This window comes from Ictalurus punctatus, chromosome 19 (genome assembly GCF_001660625.3).
Source record: "Ictalurus punctatus breed USDA103 chromosome 19, Coco_2.0, whole genome shotgun sequence".
Classification (NCBI taxonomy): domain Eukaryota; kingdom Metazoa; phylum Chordata; class Actinopteri; order Siluriformes; family Ictaluridae; genus Ictalurus; species Ictalurus punctatus.
The window spans coordinates 17,032,722-17,051,166 of NC_030434.2; the positions used below are offsets into that span (position 1 = coordinate 17,032,722).

Sequence of the window (18,445 nt, forward strand, 5' to 3'; positions counted from 1 at the left end):
GGTCTCCTGTGAAAAGTGAAAGTCGCTAAAAGCATTAATCACACAAGCAAACATACATGAGCTATCTTTTGCTCTCTCTCTCTCTCTCTCTCTCTCTCTCTCTCTCTCTCTTTCTCACACACACACACACACACACACACACACACACACACACACACACACACACACACACACACACACACACACACACACACACACACAAACACACATACTTTAAAGTTAGACCAGGTATACCAGGCCCAACTTCACTGCCTGACTCATGTTGTAAGGTAAGTCACAGTTAGTGTAATATTAAATCACTGCAGATGAACATAGCAATGGTTATTTTAGAGCTATTTGTAGTTGCACGTGCACTTTATGTAGAATGTGCACTTTATGTAGTATTGTGTCGTCTCATGTAGTTAGTGTGTTGTTTGTTTTATGTAGCACCATGGTCCCGGAGGAACGTTGTTTCTTTTCACAGTGTACTGTACTGTACCAGCTGTAAATGGTTGAAATGACAATAAAAGCCACTTCACTTGACTTGAATTATTAGGGTGTCTCTACATACTGATTACGTATTCGCTATTATTATTACTATAATTATTGAGTAGACTAAGATGCATACTAAAATAAGGATGCTGTATAACTGAATACACAACTGTTTATGATTGGTGAAACAGTAAACTTTATCTGATCATCTCCAGCAGCTAGATAAAGATTATGGCTACACCATTATAATCAGTTATTTGTAGTCTGTTGTAAAATCTTCTGTAGCCAATTAAAATTAGTTATGTCTTATTACAGTTAAATATTTATAGTTAGGGTACTGTGTATTGTGTGTTTCATGAATATCTTATAACATGTTATTATTGTAGATTTCACACATTTAAATCATTGTGTTTTTTAGGAATTACTCATGATTTAGTAAAATAAAATAAAACAGTGGTAATTATGTGAAAATTGTAAATTAAGTCATTAAATTTTGTATTCACTAATTGTACTGAATAATAAAATAATTTATGGCACATTTTGAGAGTACAGTAGGTACAAAATTTTAATCTGATTAAATGTTCAGCTGTAGTTTAAATGTTGGCCTATTATTGTTATTATTATTTAAAATTGAGCAAAAGTATTAGTATTAATGAATCCATCTGTCATATTTTGCACAACAGTATTTAATTTTTTAGGGCTGGGCCTTGCAGCTACAATCTGTTACAATCAAGATCTTGCATATTTATTATGGAAAATATTATCAAATGGAAAATGGGTGACTTTTGAGCCTTGCCACTATGCAGTATTTTACAACACCCTTTTATAATCTTGCTGAAATGATGTCACATCCACATCCATCTCCAATCTACTGATATCAGAGCTGTCAGTTTGATCTCACTGGCCGCTGAGAACAAAGCAATGGTGAAATGCATATGATAGTTGAAAAATGCTTTCAAGCATGCAGACCTGGATTCCACCTATTTAATGTAGAGATACATTCAGAAAGAACATGGCAGTCATTACTTCAACATAAACTGAGGTTTTAAATAAAGTACAGATGAATAAAAAAATCAATCCTGGACATATAAATAAATAACAATGTTATTGCTGATTTATATTGTTCTGCATGGACGTAAATAGAAGGGACTGCCCCTAGAACATCACTTGATCACTTGCAGTAAGTCATATCACAGAGACTGAATGTTAGGAATTACTCTCTTAATTTTCTTTGTCATGAGGCATATTTATCATACAGTTATGAGTACGTATTATCAGTTGTGGGTAAGAGCTGAGGAGCTGAATAGAGACAATTATTATAAGTCTAAAAGAGAGCTCTGGTGCTCTCAGAAAGTGGGTTTCACTTAGTATCTTAATTAACTTTTACCAAATTGAAGGGCTGAATCCATTGCTATGGTTTGGTATGTGGCCCTCTTTAAAGTAAAGCATTCCTGCAAATTTCCTGGGATGTTTTGAAAAATTACAGCCCTCTAACCAGAAAAAAAACACTTGTTAAATGGTTCAGAGGTATTGGGAACTGAAACTATGCAGAAAAAAAGCTGTGGCCTGAGGACTGGATTGAAAAGCTCTGCTAGCAGGTAAAATTAATAAATAGCAATATTACAGGATTATACTTTCATTATGCACCCACAAAAATCATTATTTTTGCCATACCTGCTATATACCAGCCAGAGATGTCTTAATCCAGTGAGTGGATAAATTGTGAATGGTGTCCCAAAAAAAAAAAAAAAGACACCAAGTGTACCGCCTGCTATTAGAGGCTTTATCTAGAAGAGCAATGGTCAAAGAGATAGAAAGATAAAGAAAGTTGTTAATAATTATAGACACAGGAAAAGATTTATGGGCGTGATTGTTTGGAAGGATCTCAGATAAACCCAGATTTTTCTTGCAGAATGAAGCTGTAAGGAAGAGGAATGAGTACTGGATACCAGAGACGATAAGACAGAAGGATTTCAAAGTATTTCAGGTACACGCTTAGAAAGAGTTCTTCAGGGTTTTAAGGGTCCAGTGAATAATCAAGTGATCTCAGCTTTAAAAAAAAAAAAAAAGAAGATTCTACTTTGAACCCTTTTTGATACGTACACTCTGGTGTAGAATTCTACATAGAGAGTTTAAGGGGTCCTCCAGAGGGATAACTTAAGGGGTCTACATTTTGTAAGTGTGTAGCTTCAGAACATTTTAGGTGGGCTTTATGCTTCACCATTTATGATCCTTTTATGATCCTAATCTTTCTTGTAGTTGACTTAATAGTTGCAACTATTTATAAACAATAGTTACAAAACTGTATATATTGTTATGTGCTGGACAGTTTGTACTGTAGACTGATTGCTATGTCTTTTTTTTGTAGTTGATGTGGTTAAAGGAAGACACTTTTTGCAAAAGCACTTGATTTCTGCTTTCTGCACTAGGACGTGCTATGAGATAACAGACATAATACATAATACACATAATGTAGTTAAAACAACCCTATGACAAGGCTGCATCTTTGTTGTCCTGGCTGTTTATCAAAGAACCCTGGGATTAAAGTGAAAATCAACTGAGACTGATGGTTAACAGAAGTCCTTCTGAATGTCCTGTTTTTCTAAAGGTGATGTGAGGACAGACCCTGTCTATCCTAATTATGAAGCAGGGTCAGGAAACAAACCAAATGCAAAATTATATGTTTTATTTTAGAAGCATAAAGAGGATAAAGACAAAATCAAGCTCTTAGACTGTGGTTCAGAAAACCACAATAGTTTATAAATTCTTGAGGAAAGATGCTCAGACACAGGGTTTTGTTTTGTTTACTCATGCTGAGTTAAATAAAATAAAAATGCTGATATGGAGACGAACAGATAACAGTACAGAGGTTCTTCTTTGTGGTCCACAGCTGTGGTGGTGTTGTCCAATAATAAAAAAAAACCCTCTCCTGATACAGAATTAAAGTGGGATTGAATTCCCAACACTTTTGAAAGACACACAATGGCGCAGTACGTGGTGTCCAGACCACTTTACACAGAGGATGCCTTTACAGATGACTATGAGAAAGTCTGGCGGCAACACAAGACCATGCTGGACCATGTTAAACAATACTTCACGTAAGCCTGAAATGTTTTGTTTTTTATCACACTGAGAGACTATGAAAGTCATTTTGAAATAGATAAATATGAATCTATGAGTATAATATTCATATAAGATGTTAACCACTGTGATATTCTTTTTTTTTCTTATTTATTGGACTTAAAATGTACAGTACAGTATGTGTTTCACAGAACAAACTTGAGACTGATGGTACAATTTTTATACTCTTTGTATATGTATGTGTTTCTGTGTTTGTGTGTGGTGATGCAGTTGCAATTCAAACCGAGCAAAAAATGCAGCCTTGTCTTTGCTGCCCATCATTGGATGGATGAAATTGTATAATGTCAGAGAATGGATATTGGGTGATATTGTATCTGGAGTCAGCACTGGACTGGTGGCTGTACTGCAAGGTAAAGCAGTCTACAATTTAACTTCATCATAAAACAAAAATTCCTCAGATATTGTGTTCTAACGGTAGTTGCCTACAGTACATTGTATCAGTTCCTGCATTATACAGTGCCCTTAACTAATATTGACACCCTTGGTAAATATGAGCAAAGAAGGCTGTGAAAAATGTTCTTTATTGTTTAACCTTTTGATCTTTTGCTCAAGAAATTCACAAAAAACTCTGCTCTCATGGATATCAAACAACTGCAAACAAAACACAAGTTTATCCAAATAAAAATCTTTGTTAAATATAGGTGTGCAACAATTATTGGCACCCTTTTAGTGAATACTTTGTACTACCTCTCTTTGCCAAGATAACAGCTCTGAGTCTTCTCCTATAATGCCTGATGAGGTTGGAGAATACATGGCAAGGGATCTGAGACCATTCCTCCACACACAATCTCTCCAGATCCTTCAAATTTTGAGGTCCACACTGGTGAACTCTCCTCTTCAGTTCACCCCACAGATTTTCTATGGGTTTCAAGTCAAGGGACTGGAATGGCCACAGCAAAACCTTGATTTTGTTGTCAGTAAACCATTTTGTGTTGATTTTTATGAATGTTTTGGATCATTGTCCTGCTGGAAGATCCAACCGCGGTCCATTTTAAGCTTTCTGGCAGAGGCAGTCAGATTTTCATTTAATATCTGTTAATATTTGATAGTCCATGATGCCATGTATCCTAACAAAATATCCAGATCATTGGCAGAAAAATAGCCCCAAAACATTAAAGAGCCACCACCATATTTAACCGTGGGCATGAGGTACTTTTCCATATTGCTACCTCTCTGTGTGTGCCAAAACCACCTCGGGTGTTTATTGCCAAAAAGCTCTATCTTTTGGCCAAGGAGCTCTTTATGACCATAGAACCCGATCCCATTAGAAGTTCCAGTAGTGTCTGGCAAACTGAAGATGCTTGAGATTGTTTTTGGATGAGACTTCGGAGACTTCAGAGACTTCGGTGACTTCGGATTGTAGTTTTGGAGACTTTCTGACCGCAAGACACAACTAACATCTGCAATTCTACATGTGTGATCCTTGGAGATTTTTTGGTCACTTGAACCATCCACTTCACAGTACGTTTAGACAATATAGACACACGTCCAATTCCAGGTTGATTTATAAAATTTCCAGTTGACTTGAACTTCTTTCGCCCTGATGGTGAAAATGCGCATTTTCAATGCTTGTGCTATTTTCTTATAGCCACTTCCCATTTTGTGAAGGTCAACAACTTTTTGCTGCACATCACAGCTATATTCCTTGGTCTTACCCATTTTTGTGACTAAGGGAATTTGGCCTATGTGTTACCTCATATTTATACCCCTGTGAAACAGGAAGTCATGGTTAAACAATTTCCTCTTCGTAGTCACCCAGTTTATTGGGTTTATTTTTTTGGAAAAACCTGTGTTGTGTTTGCAATTGTTTGATATCCATGAGAGCAGAGAATGTTTGTGAATTTTTTGAACAAAAGATCAAAAGGTTAAACAGTAAAGACAATTTTCCACAGCCTTCTTTACCAAGGGTGCCAATATTAGTGGAGGGCACTGTATATTATACAGCAATATAATATGGGATTGAAAAATGGTCAATGGAATGCAAAACAAGAATTTTTTTAGAGAAACCTTAACAAAAGTCATTAAGTTTGATTCTTAATCATAAATCATAATCATAAATAAATCTTTGAATTATTCACACTTTGTTTATAACAGCTGTTATATCTTTTTGCGCATTCAACACAGTTCACATCAGCCAAAGATCGGGAAAGCTGATAGGCATGAAAAAGTGTCTCATATAATAAAATACACTTAAAATGATTGTGTTCTTTTCTTAGGACTGGCATATAGTTTACTTGCATCTCTTCCTGCCTGGTATGGGTTATATGCTGCCTTTTTCCCTGTGATCATCTACTTTTTCTTTGGCACTTCTCGACACATTTCTGTGGGTGAGTTACCAGTTTTTAAAAGTAGTGTAAATGTGGTAAAGATACTGTATGTATGTCCTAAAGTGGTATAATTAAGAATATAGGACTATCCCAATAAAAGGTGCTATATTTAGATCAAAGTGAGTTACTGTGCAGATTGTAAATGCACAAACAAACCTGAAGATAACCGTTGTTTAATACATCAACAACATAAAGCAAGACTGCACGTGCAGACTTTGTCTTATGTAACGTGTAGTGTCGCTATAAAATAGAAAGAGATATATTACACATATCAAGAATGAGAGACTACTAAAGCAAAATAAATAAATAAATAAATAAATAAATAAATAGATAAATAAATGTCCAGTAACAATTGCCATATTTTAAATCTTAGATTTAAGAATTAAGATTTAAGAATTACACATTCAGACACTGTTAAAAAAAGAAAAGAAAAAAGAGCTGCTGTTAGAGGACAATGTGCCTGTGTAAGAATAAAATTAGTGAACAGAAATAATGCATGTAATTTTACATTAAACCAAAATCTAGATGACCATAGCAATATATTCATAAAATATGAATGCTTTATGAAAGGCAATACCACAATGCTTTCATCCTCCTTGTTAATGGTAGCACTTTATTTTACAGTACAGTATCTACCGAGTACATATTACAATAGTGAAAATATGTAGAAATTACAGGTAATATCTGCTACATGCTTTGTATGTTGGCTATGCAAATTAGTACACAGTAACGTGTTGAAAACTAATAGGTTTGTACAGCAATACTACATAGTACAATGCAAGAATTGTTCAGAATGCAATGGTTAAATACACAGATAAAAATCAAACTTGGAAATGAAAGTACATAGTTATATGACACTATTTGATGCTAAATCCATATTTGGACTTTATCAATAACAAATTACAATTCTGTATCAAAAACTATTTCAGAAGAGTGTTGAATAATTACATGAAGTTACAAGCGTGATTACACATTTGACAAATTTGTTAATACTGACCATTGTTATGTTCTTTTGGGGCATTAAGGAGTTTCCCATTAGTTACTATGCTTGACAAAAAAAAAATCCACAGCTTTTCATGTTACTCGGAAAATGAAAACTTTCTGCCCATGGAGAAAAACTTACTGATTGTTAGAAAATTTCACCATATCAGTTATATGTTATTCCTTGTTAAAACAACACATTAAAAAATTATTAATAGGCTTAGATTAAAAAGTCCCTATGAGTTAGATATTATTATAGAAATGGCAACACGCATTATACCTGTGATATATACCTGTGATTTGCCTTGCAGCCAGCACTGCTGTCAGAGTTTACCAAAAAAATCACCAACACCTTCAGATTATAGAATTCAATAGTGCTGTGGTATAATTTAAAATAGGGTGCTACCATGTTAAATGACCATGTGATGATATTGTGTTGTGTTTTACTAGCAGTGATTCTTACAGTATTAACTCTTCCCTTCAACTGCATGTTTCCACTTCAGGAGCATTCCCAGTTCTGAGTCTCATGGTAGGGTCTGTAGTGACCAGGCTGGTACCTGATGAGGGTCCTGTGGCCAACATCACAGGCTTCGAGGGGCTTACAATGGACCAGCAAAGAGCTATGGTGTCTGCCTCACTAACCTTCCTCATTGGTATTTTCCAGGTATGCTTGTATCCTCTCATAATCTTCAGCTGTTGCTTTGTTACTTCTATATAGCAGAAGGTGACTGATATAAGCTGTCATATATACAGTATTCAAAACAGACAACTGAAAGTTAGAAAAAAATATTGGTCACATTTAACTTCAGAGACTTAAAAAAAAAAATAAAAAAATAATAATTATTATTATTATTATTATTATTATTGTTATTATTATTATTATTATTATTATTATTATTTACAAGAATAGAGGTCAGTCTAATGTGATAACTCTTCTGCTCTCAGCTTGCCATGGGGTTGCTGCAGGTGGGCTTCATAGTCATTTATCTGTCTGATACTCTTGTATCCGGGTTCACTACTGCTGCTGCAGTTCACATCCTGGTGTCACAGCTCAAATTTATTTTTGGGCTTAAGGTACCAGGCTTCAGTGGCCCACTCGCCCTTGTAACAGTAAGTTCAACAGGTTTTGAGTAACTTTTCCGTACTGTATAGGTGCAATTGCTACAATTAAATTTAAGGGACTGCACATGAAGTATGTCGCAACATGTCATAGACACCTTATCTTGGTTCACTAGTAAAACATACTGCCACGTAATACTTGTGTGCGTTTGTGATCATATGGTCACTCAATTCATACTTCGTTGTTTTAATTCTAGATCCTGCAGAAGACCTTTGTGCAGATCACTTCCACAAACATCCATGATTTGGTGACGTCCATTGTGGTGATGTTTGTTGTGTTTATTGTGAAAGAGCTCAATGATAGATATAAGAAAAAGCTTCCGGTGCCCATCCCAATAGAAGTCATCATGGTAAATATATCTGATGAAACAGTACACATAAAAGAAAGCATTGGTGTAGTTACTTTTATTAGTTTATTAGTGAATCACTGTTATTAATTTATGAATGCAACTAATGACTGTTTTTATTGATTGATTAATCTGACAAATATTACCTTTTGCTTTCTGCAAAATTACCTGCAGTAACAAGTGTTTTATTACCATCTTGTGCAAAGCTCTATGTACAGAAAGATAAAGGTTCCAGCCTAGTTATCCTTTCATCAATTTAAGGGAATTACCTGGCACAGAACTGGCACAGAGTTGAACCAACTAGTCTGCCATTCCTAGACTATGGGATTTTCAATTTGCGAGACACAAAACAACAGAAGAAGAACATATTCCATCAAATATACTTGGCCCATTTTTTTCTATGTGCATCTGGTAAAATTGAGAAATGTCACAATGCAACCAGGGGTTAAAATAAAGGGGGGCTCAAGCAAAAGCAGCGCTCTTTCAAACTCTTTTTGGTTTATGTGCATAGCAAGTCGAGCTTAGATCAGGAACCATAATTTAAAGAAAATGTAAAGCATAGCATGCAGATGGCAGAACTAACAACTGAACTGAAAACATAAGGTCTGCCAATCCTACTATCCTACTACTTAGTTAAGCCAAGAGGCTGGAAACACAAACGTCTTTTAATGCATTTCCATGATATCAGTGTTAATCAACACACAAAATAAACAGTACTCCAACCACATTCATTCACTCATGAATATGAATTAACATCTGAATATGACCTTCAAAATAAAAGACTGTTCTGATAAAAATACAACCAGCAAAACCTTTTTTAATTAGCACTCAACGTGCTCCTAAGATTGGCTTTTTTTTGGTTAACTATCTTTATCATACACCGCTTTTCTGCTTTACCACTAGTGTAACTTTTCCATCTTTTCCAATGTTTTCACGCTCTCAAACATGTGATGTAGCAACACAACATTACTAATTAGTTAAGAGATTGTTGCAGTTGTAATTGAATTTTCATTCGCATTTACAATTTCCCTGAGGGTGAGTATTAACTCAACAATTCCTCTGTCTATGCAGACTATCATAGCATGTGGAGTATCCTATGCATTCAATTTCCAAGCAAATTATGGAGTGGACGTTGTAGGAAAAATACCAGATGGGTAAGCAACAAAATCATGGATTACTTTATATTTAATGTGTAAGATTGACCATAGAAAAGAATGAGAAGTATGACCACAACCTATTTTCTCCTCCCATTAGATTTGAGGCACCTCTTGCTCCTAATCTTCAGATATTTCAGGAAACAGCAGTAGATGCTTTTCCAATGTGTATAGTGGGTTTTGCTGTGGCCTTTGCTGTGGCTAAAGTCTATGCTGTCAAACATGATTATGTTATCGATGGAAACCAGGTGTGCTCCACTGTCATGTAACATTTTTAAAAAATGGGACAACAAATAATGCTGCAGAGATAGTAAATCTCCAGGTTATTTTATTGTCATGCAAAACTTGTATGTATCTACAGGAACTCATAGCTTTTGGTGCAAGTAACATCTTTGGTGGAGCGTTTAAATCGTTGGCAGCCAGCACAGCTCTCTCCAGGAGTGCAGTACAAGAGAGCACAGGAGGGAAAACACAGGTACTGCCCTTCATAAAACACACGCCATGTTCCATCAATTAAGCATTTATCGGTATTTTGTATGTAGTATGCATGTATCTGTATTACACTGTCATTTAAACAAAAATATCTCTTTTACAAATCACTACATTTCAAAACACGTGTAAGATAAAGAAAGATAATTAACAGCAAATTTTCAAATCCAGTACCTTTACAATGGAATACATTCCCCAAGTGAAAATCAAAATAAGTAAAGAGAAATACTGCCCTCTAGGGTTGAGGTGGAGGTATATACAATTCTACAGTGAGGGACTACAGTGAAACTCACAGGAAAGGCATGTCATTACAGGAATAATTGATCTACGTTTAAAGGGTTAAGGGTGGAAAATTATATTGCCATATACAGCCAATAAAAAGAGCAACCTGCAATAAGGTGCCTTTAAAAAGTCCTATTTTACCTTTGTCAGATGATCTGTTAACCTGTTTTATTTGTGCCGTATTGTGCAGTGATGCCAGCAGACTACAATTAAAATTAAACATTTGTCCTCTGTTCTACCAAAACATAACCAGACTGTTGTCATTTTCCAGGTAGCTGGTCTTCTGTCCGCCATCATTGTCCTGATAGTAACTCTGGCCATAGGGTTCTTGCTTGAACCACTGCCAAAGGTAATCTTCAGGCTTAATGTGCAGTTCTTAATTTGCAGTGTTTAATCTGCATCCATTGAATTTGCCCTTATAGTATGCATAATCAGTTTCATGAAGCACACATATGTTCTGAGTTTTAGTTAATGTCTAGTTTGGCACAATCCATAGGTGTGTTGTATGATGTGTATTTTGTAGTCAGTGCTGGGCGCAGTGGTAATAGTGAATCTGAAAGGGATGCTGATGCAAGTGTCTGAAGTCCCTTACCTCTGGAGGAAGGATCGGCCTGACTGCGTAAGAGATTTCCATGTTTTCTTCTTTCCATCAGCAAGTGAAAGTTCCTGATAAATACATTATATTAGCCATATATCAGATAATCAGAATACAGCAGAATGAGAATCTGAATAAGAAGAGTAACAAAAATAGCATTCCTGTTACCTTGTGAACACATAATGTTTAACATTTCCAGACAAAAATTAAAAACCAACATAGAAATGTTCCTGCTACTCCTACTACTAAAATAAAAAAAACAACATTTTCTCACCCATATGTATTTTGTTAGACAGCTGACCACTATAAGCAAAATTGACAGGATTTGTGAGATAAGTGTATAATCTTCAAAAGCAATACTAAATGGCTAATGTAAGCTAAAATGACAGGATTATTTTAGAAAACACATATAGGGTGCAATTATAAAATTATACCTACTCAGCTGTACCACTCAAAGATCCATCCACCAGCATGCGGTCTGAAGTGAGATCCTTCACAGATAACTCGATTAAAAGTTCCTAAATGTGTAACATTCAGAAAATGTTCTACTAAGCCAAAAGTGTTAGCTGGGTAGCAGTGGTAAATAACAACACAAATTTATTTAGAGACTTGTTGGTGAATCATTAATTGTACTGTATTCTATAATATATAAAATACTGAAAGGACTCATGTAATGGCTTTTGTAATTGTGTGCCTATTGTTACCCTCCATTCAGATTGTTTGGATTGTGACCTGTGTGGGCTCCATCTTGCTGGGACTGGATATTGGCCTTGCTGTGGGACTCGGAATAGAAATGATTGCTGTTGTCTTCAGGACTCAGTTGTGAGTGTGACTAAATGCAGTTATTTGACAACAAGGGTCTGAAAACCTACAACAACAAAATATTTATAAAGGATACATTTTCAGGACCCTAAGAGTTTGGTTTAGTTACTCAGAGAGTAACAATATATGTCCTCTATTTTCCAGCCCACACTGCTGTGTCCTGGCAAACATCTCTGGCACTGACATTTACAGAAACCGCAAGGACTATGTCAATGTAAGTCACTTACTGTATAATTACAGATTCCCCTCACACAGATTACAGTGGAGAAATATTCCACAGTCCTGCTTTAAAGGCAATACAAATGGTCAACCTAAATCTGACATGGTCTTCTGTAGCTCAATATATGTGTCTGCACAAAACAATGATTCATAGTTTGCAAATTAAAAACATTAAGAAACAGCCAGACGTTTCTACTCTTCATGAGTGAAGTTTAGATACGCATTTATACTGGCCTATGTGTTAATGCACAAATTGAAACTCACCGTGTGAAATATGGCCTTCTTAACCTTACACAGATATATGAACCAGAGGGAGTGAAGATTTTCAGAATTCCTTCACCAATATTCTTTGCAAATATTGATTTCTTCAGAGGCAAACTGCTTGATGCTGTAAGTATTTATAAAATTATAAGCTTGACTTTACTCATCTTAACTATCTTCAGCTAAAGGACCTACTCAAACTTTGCCCTGAGCAGTGTATTACATAATGGACTCAGAAAAAATGAAACAAGCTGAAATAAAACAGTTCACAGTATTGTTCTGGTGTGGTAATTAGGACTCACACCTAACTATAGTGCCTCAATTCATATAATGATTTACTTTATGTAGTGGACGTTGCCAATTATATGACAATTGATCCATGCTATTCTACAAACTATAAAGTATTTTCCACTGACCCATTCTTTTTTCAATGTTTATTCAGCTGTTTGCAGTCCTTCTTGCATGTTCGTAGCTAGTTCAAAATTGTAGCTCACCTTCTGTCAGGGGCAAAATGAGGGAATATACAGCATTCAACAAAACAACATTTTCATAAAGCAGATAAATCTGGATTTAGATTTAGATGCCTGATAAGGCACAGGCAACAGTGGCAAAGGGAAAACTTCCTGAAACAACATGAGGAAGAAATCTGGAAAGGAACCAAAAGAGAAGCTGTACATATTGTTGTATAGAGAAAAGCCAAACAGTATTAACTATGTTGTGAGGCTTCAAATTCACTTAGGGTTATAGTATAGTATAATGTTTATGTTTATGTATAAGTATATACAATATATTGCAGATATATTACACACACACTGCTAGACCATTAAAATCATCCACCATCTCTAGACCAATAAAGTCCTCCTATCAGTTACTTCTGACTTTTCCTTGACCCTGGCTATAACTGAAAGATCTTTGTTTTCATTTTGCTGTGCCAAGGCTATCCCGAGGCATACTTTTATGGCATATCTTTTGGGAGAGATTGAATACATCTGCAACTAGGGTATCTGGTTGAGGTTAGAGGTGTGTATTGGCATGCCACAAAAAGGTTTTTATTTTCTTGTGGGCACGAGTGAGCAGTTCATTAACATGAATGTGTGGCACACATAGTCAGGATCTCAGTAGATTAAATTAGGCTTCTAATTTGTTTACATTTCAGAAGCAAATACATTCATTAGAAAACATTGCTGACAGGTACAATCAAAAAGTAATAACTGTGTGACTGAGATTTAAAAACCACTGCTGCTATTTATCTCATGGTTGTTGTTGTTGTTGTTGTTGTTGTTGTTGTTTTAAGTGCTTATGTGGGTATAGTTGTGGAGTAAATATTTAATTAAAAAACAAAACAAAACAACAACAACAAAAACCCTTGGATTTAACCTGAATATAGATACTGATATTTGGAGCAGTAAACAGATACAGACACATTGCATTACACCCCTAATTTGTATTTTTGTGCACCTGTATGTATGTCTGGATGCTATTGTCTAAAGCAGAGTACAGTTCTTTGGTCAACACATGTTGTTTTAAATGTACTTACTTTTTCCTCTGTTTTCCTCAGGTGGGCTTCAATCCCTTGAGAGTACTGAGAAAGAGAAATAAAGCCCTGAGAAAAATTAAGAAGCTAATTAAGAAAGGGGAACTAAGAGTCACAAGTGTAAGTCCAATACATAATGAGGTGGCAGCATGGTCTGGCCCTCTGTGCTTGAACTTTGAATCTAGAGACAGATGGTTATTAGACATGTAATCTTTTTTCAGTTTTAATATCTACACTCTAAAAAATGCTAGGTTATTTGTTCTACCCAAACGCTGGGTTGAGCCTTTTGGATCATTTAATTGTGTTATTTTCTCAGTCTTGGTTAGTTTTTGGGTAGTTTTGTGTAACCCAACCGCTGGGTTAGTGGTTTTCACTGACAGTTGAATCAATGCACCCCTCCCCCACTCCAATGCCTCAGTCCAGCTCCTTGGGTCAAATTAACTCAGAGAGGTCTGTTTGAATTTGCCTCATGTGGAGGTAGCAGTTTTCACACAAACAGACTGTGTTAATATCCTACACACTTTTTATGTTATTACTATTTCAAAATGTTGTGTTAAATTATCCAATGCTAAAAAAGGAAAAAAAATCACACAACATGACCAACACAACATGTGCTAACTTATCGTCCAGTCATGTTTTGGACTGCGGTGCCGACGTCACCGTCCAACTATGAAATTGTTTTGTCAGCATTTTTGTAGAATTTTATCATGCAAAGTGCACTTTAGGATAATTGTAGGGGGAACAGTATAAACAACATGTCTCTGTGTTATTTTTGTGTTATTTTTTTTTAACACAACTTAGTATGGAAATGTACTAACACACTGTGTTAAAAGCAACAGAAAATGTGTTGTCCTTAATTAGACACACAGGTGTGTTAAAAGTTAACACATGATGAGGTTGTTTTTCTTGTTTTTAGAGTGAAGGTTCATATCAATATATTTATTCATAAAACCATTACTGTACACTAGAAAAAGCAAAAATGTTTGATAACAGTCCAGTTTACATGACATCTTCGTTGGCTTTGGCTTCCTTTGTTATTTGTAATGCCCACTGGATCGTAGTTGGTTACTCAGTTTTTTGGATGTTTTAAACGTTTACTTTGATCTAAATCTGACGTTTTTGTCTTAAATATATGACTTATTTGAGTAATTTACTTCAAAATCTATATATGAACACCATTTTGTTGCTCTATGTTGCTCTAGCAACATATTTCTGAACACCTTCTTGTGTATAAATAAAAGAGATACTATGCTGACATATTTGTTTATAATGAGATATATGACATTTTCAAAGGGTAAAAATAACCATGAAAATATTAACCCGTTTATGAAATAAAATTAACCAAGCATTTTTGTAAAAATTAAACCATCTGGATTAAAATTGCTGGGTTAAAGTTAACAACCCAACTTGATGGTTTAATTTAGCTGAAAATGTGTTCTGTGTCTTATCCAGCTGTTGGGCTAAAAATAACCCAATTTGGGTTGTTTTTAACCCAGTATTTTTTAGAGTGTATATTCAGAAGTTCAGAGTCTGTATATTTGGATAACAGCAGGCTCTAACGTTCACATTCTGGAATGTTAGCGATAACAGAAACTTTTAATGCTGAGAAGATCATTACTTTATTCACAGAAGGGACTACAGGCCACATGCTCTTTGCCTATTGAAGAGTCAGAAGATGAGAGCAATATGGAGGACTTAGATCAGCCAATAGACTTCTCAGACCTTCCTGTTCAGGTGAACTGGAGAGCAGAGCTTCCTGCCAACATCTCTGTTCCTCCAGTGGACATCCACAGTCTTGTCCTTGACTTCTCTGCTGTCTCCTTCCTTGATATCTCAGCACTCAAAGGACTTAAAACGGTATGGCAATTGACTATTGTATATATGACTATTGTAATCTGACTATTGTATTAGCATAGAAACAAATATCGGTTTTATGTAGACAGCAATAAGTACAACGTCTACAGTTATTCATTTCATTTCATTGTCTACATATGAAAATTGCATGTCTAAGACTGTCAAGTTTTTTAATAAGTATTTTACAGCAGGTTTGGCATGCATAATGGATTTTCTTCACTAGAAATGTGATAACACTGTGCCATAAAATTTCCAGGCTTTAAAAGAGTTTATCCGCATTGACATTGAGATCTACATTGTGGCCTGCGATCGTAAGTTTAAATCTTACCTTATTAGGGCATATAAACTGTCACAATTATGTTGCCATTGCAATAAAACTTTATTATTAGATATTATCCACCACTAACCTTTGAAATGCTTTTCCCAGCCTACATCATTGAGAAACTCAAGAGCTGCAAATTCTTTGATGATGAGATTACAACATCCATCTTTTTTCTGACCCTCCATGATGCAATGCTGCACATACTTTATCTCCATCCGCCCCTCAGCATTAGTGAAAAGGTGAGATGGCTTCAAAAAGATCACGTTTTTCTGACAATGCCATGTGACAGGTCTGGCTATTTAATTCATTCTCTTTAACCCATTAATGTGCCCGTATAGGTAAATATCAACTCTTGTGACAAGCTAAATAATGGAATGAACAGCTTGCGCAACAGAGAAAAAACAGTAAGTGAACCCACCAATTTTGTAGCTTTTGTATTACCCTTTATACCACACCCTAATGGCAATTTATACATTTATAAAGTACTGAAAAACTGTCTTTCTTTGCAGGGCAAGGAACCAGAGACCAGGTTCTAATGCACATCATCTCAATTGCACTCATGTATGCTGAGGAAACCAAAACCAGAATAGACTGCTGGATGCTTTGAATCTTGTGAATTGTTAATGTAATTTTTAGATGGAAAATCTATTCTGTATAGTTTAAATGTTTGGCACAAATTTGTACTGTATAATGTCTTTTATTTACAGAAACACTTGTGCATTTAGAGGTACATAATTATGTCATCAGAATTGTATCTGGATTACTTAAGAAATATGGATACATACATACATACATACATACATACATACATACATACATACATACATAAACATTTCCACTTTTGTATATGTAAAATATTTTTATATATAAAATGTACTATGGTATATTAAGTCAGATGTATGCACAGCATTATTATTTTAAATAAAATGACTGCCAATAATTCTTAATTTTTCCGCTTTTTGGTCTTTATTATTATGCTATTATGTCAATATATTGTAATGTTATATTATTATATCGATAGAGAGTCGAAACTAAACAATGCAGCATTGTTCCTCTTTAGCCTGTTACGTATGCTTCACTTTTTATGCATACGCTAGGAACAGTGTACTGTATGCGTGCTGCCCAGTTTTTCTAACCATGAGTACTTTGTACGTGCAGGTCGCACATGCGCATTTAATTGTTTTAAACTATTTAGTTGTTCCACAAGATGGCAGCAATGACCCAGGGCTGTTGATTCTCAAGGTAGTTGAAGAAAAAACAGAATAAACGGAAGAGACGGAAACAAGTGCAGGTTAGAAAGTACTAGGGATGGGGAGTTCGGACCATTTTCCTGACTGGGATCTTTGATTCTCTTTCAGCAAAAATAAACAAATCTTTTTTCAAGTAATTTCATTCATTTCAGCAGAATATAATTAAATTGTTACATGTTAAATTCCCCAACACATCTAGTAATTATGCAAACGTTGATCACATTTGGAATAAAAAATAAACTATAGGCTAATGCAGCCACAGACAAATTAGGATAAACAGAAATGATTAATTAATAGCTTAGCTGGTCTTCAGGCTATGCAGTCTGTTAGTTCACCTCCCGATTCCGAGTCGTTCGTTTTTTGTCACGTCACATTTGTCGCGTCTGTTCCTTGGAAACAGAAATGATTAGTTCAGCTCTCAAGTCTTCGGGTTCAAGTCTTTCGTTCATCCCGTGACTGCCCCATGAGCAGTGCACCATGCAGTACCGGAAACAGAAATGATTAGTTCAGCTCTCGAGTCTGTTGGACCCTTGAGCAAGGCCCTTAACCTCAGCTGCTTAGTTGTATAAATGAGATAAACTTAAGTCTGCCAAATGCCTTAAATGTAAACGTAAATAGGGTAAATGGTATGCATTTATATAGGACCTTTTAACCTTCACCGTTCTACAAAGCACCTTACACTGTTTCTCACACAAGGCACTAGCCTGACATCGGGAGCAACTTGGGGTTCAGTGTCTTGCCCAAAGACACTGGCATGTGGAGGGGATGGGGGATCAAACCGCCAACTCTGCGATAAGTGGACAACCCGCTCTACCCCCTGAGCCACAGTCTTAGGGCTTGTTCACACCAGGACGTTTTTGCAGCGCATTAAATTGTCCGTTTTTCACCGTGTTTTTTTGTCTTCATACCCACATGTTAAACATGGCCAAGAATACTTATATGCATATATATGCCAGGTGAAAAATAAATACAATGGACTATCAATTAGCGGATTATCATTTTCAGGGAAGAGACAAAGAAACAAACAATGCTATTTAGTGTAGAAAACAACACTGAAAGAATTAAATGGATCATTTATGCAATATATGCTTGCATTTCAGTATCGTCAAAAATAGCCACAACATAATAAATACACTTACATAATATTTCATGTATAATTTTGAATCTGGTGTTTTCAAAGGATACTGTACCTTGTTTATGTGTGTAGGTAGAAGGATTTATCAGCAGTGAGTATTTTATTTCGGGTATGTCACTTATGCACTCTGACTAAAATGGTG

At 35.5% G+C, this 18,445-nt stretch overlaps 1 protein-coding gene across 2 annotated transcripts; it reads left to right on the top strand.

Annotated features, from left to right (window-relative positions):
• The first annotated feature begins 101 nt into the window (after nucleotides 1-101).
• On the top strand, nucleotides 102-16,858 carry slc26a3.2 (solute carrier family 26 member 3, tandem duplicate 2). 2 transcript variants are annotated; one of them, XM_017494506.3, is made up of 22 exons: nucleotides 102-269; nucleotides 2,384-2,458; nucleotides 3,362-3,569; nucleotides 3,823-3,962; nucleotides 5,829-5,939; nucleotides 7,424-7,584; nucleotides 7,866-8,030; nucleotides 8,237-8,389; nucleotides 9,458-9,540; nucleotides 9,641-9,788; nucleotides 9,902-10,015; nucleotides 10,583-10,660; nucleotides 10,835-10,930; nucleotides 11,622-11,728; nucleotides 11,873-11,942; nucleotides 12,245-12,337; nucleotides 13,767-13,862; nucleotides 15,372-15,599; nucleotides 15,853-15,907; nucleotides 16,024-16,157; nucleotides 16,257-16,322; nucleotides 16,428-16,858. In XM_017494506.3, the coding sequence occupies exons 3-22, from the start codon at nucleotides 3,454-3,456 to the stop codon at nucleotides 16,452-16,454; spliced, it is 2,241 nt and encodes a 746-aa protein (XP_017349995.1). In that variant the 5' UTR covers nucleotides 102-269; nucleotides 2,384-2,458; nucleotides 3,362-3,453; the 3' UTR covers nucleotides 16,455-16,858. The 2 variants fall into 2 exon arrangements, with proteins under 2 accessions (XP_017349995.1, XP_017349996.1); XM_017494507.3 differs by having other exon boundaries at nucleotides 3,410-3,569.
• The last annotated feature ends 1,587 nt before the right edge of the window (nucleotides 16,859-18,445 follow it).

Bases quoted from the DNA above. Each gene is read 5' to 3' on its own strand.
- slc26a3.2 (XM_017494506.3), top strand. From the start codon at position 3,454: ATGGCGCAGTACGTGGTGTCCAGACCACTTTACACAGAGGATGCCTTT. The intron at 7,585-7,865 runs GTATGCTTGTAT...TTCTGCTCTCAG, and splicing joins TCCTCATTGGTATTTTCCAG to CTTGCCATGGGGTTGCTGCA. The intron at 8,031-8,236 runs GTAAGTTCAACA...TTTTAATTCTAG, and splicing joins GCCCACTCGCCCTTGTAACA to ATCCTGCAGAAGACCTTTGT.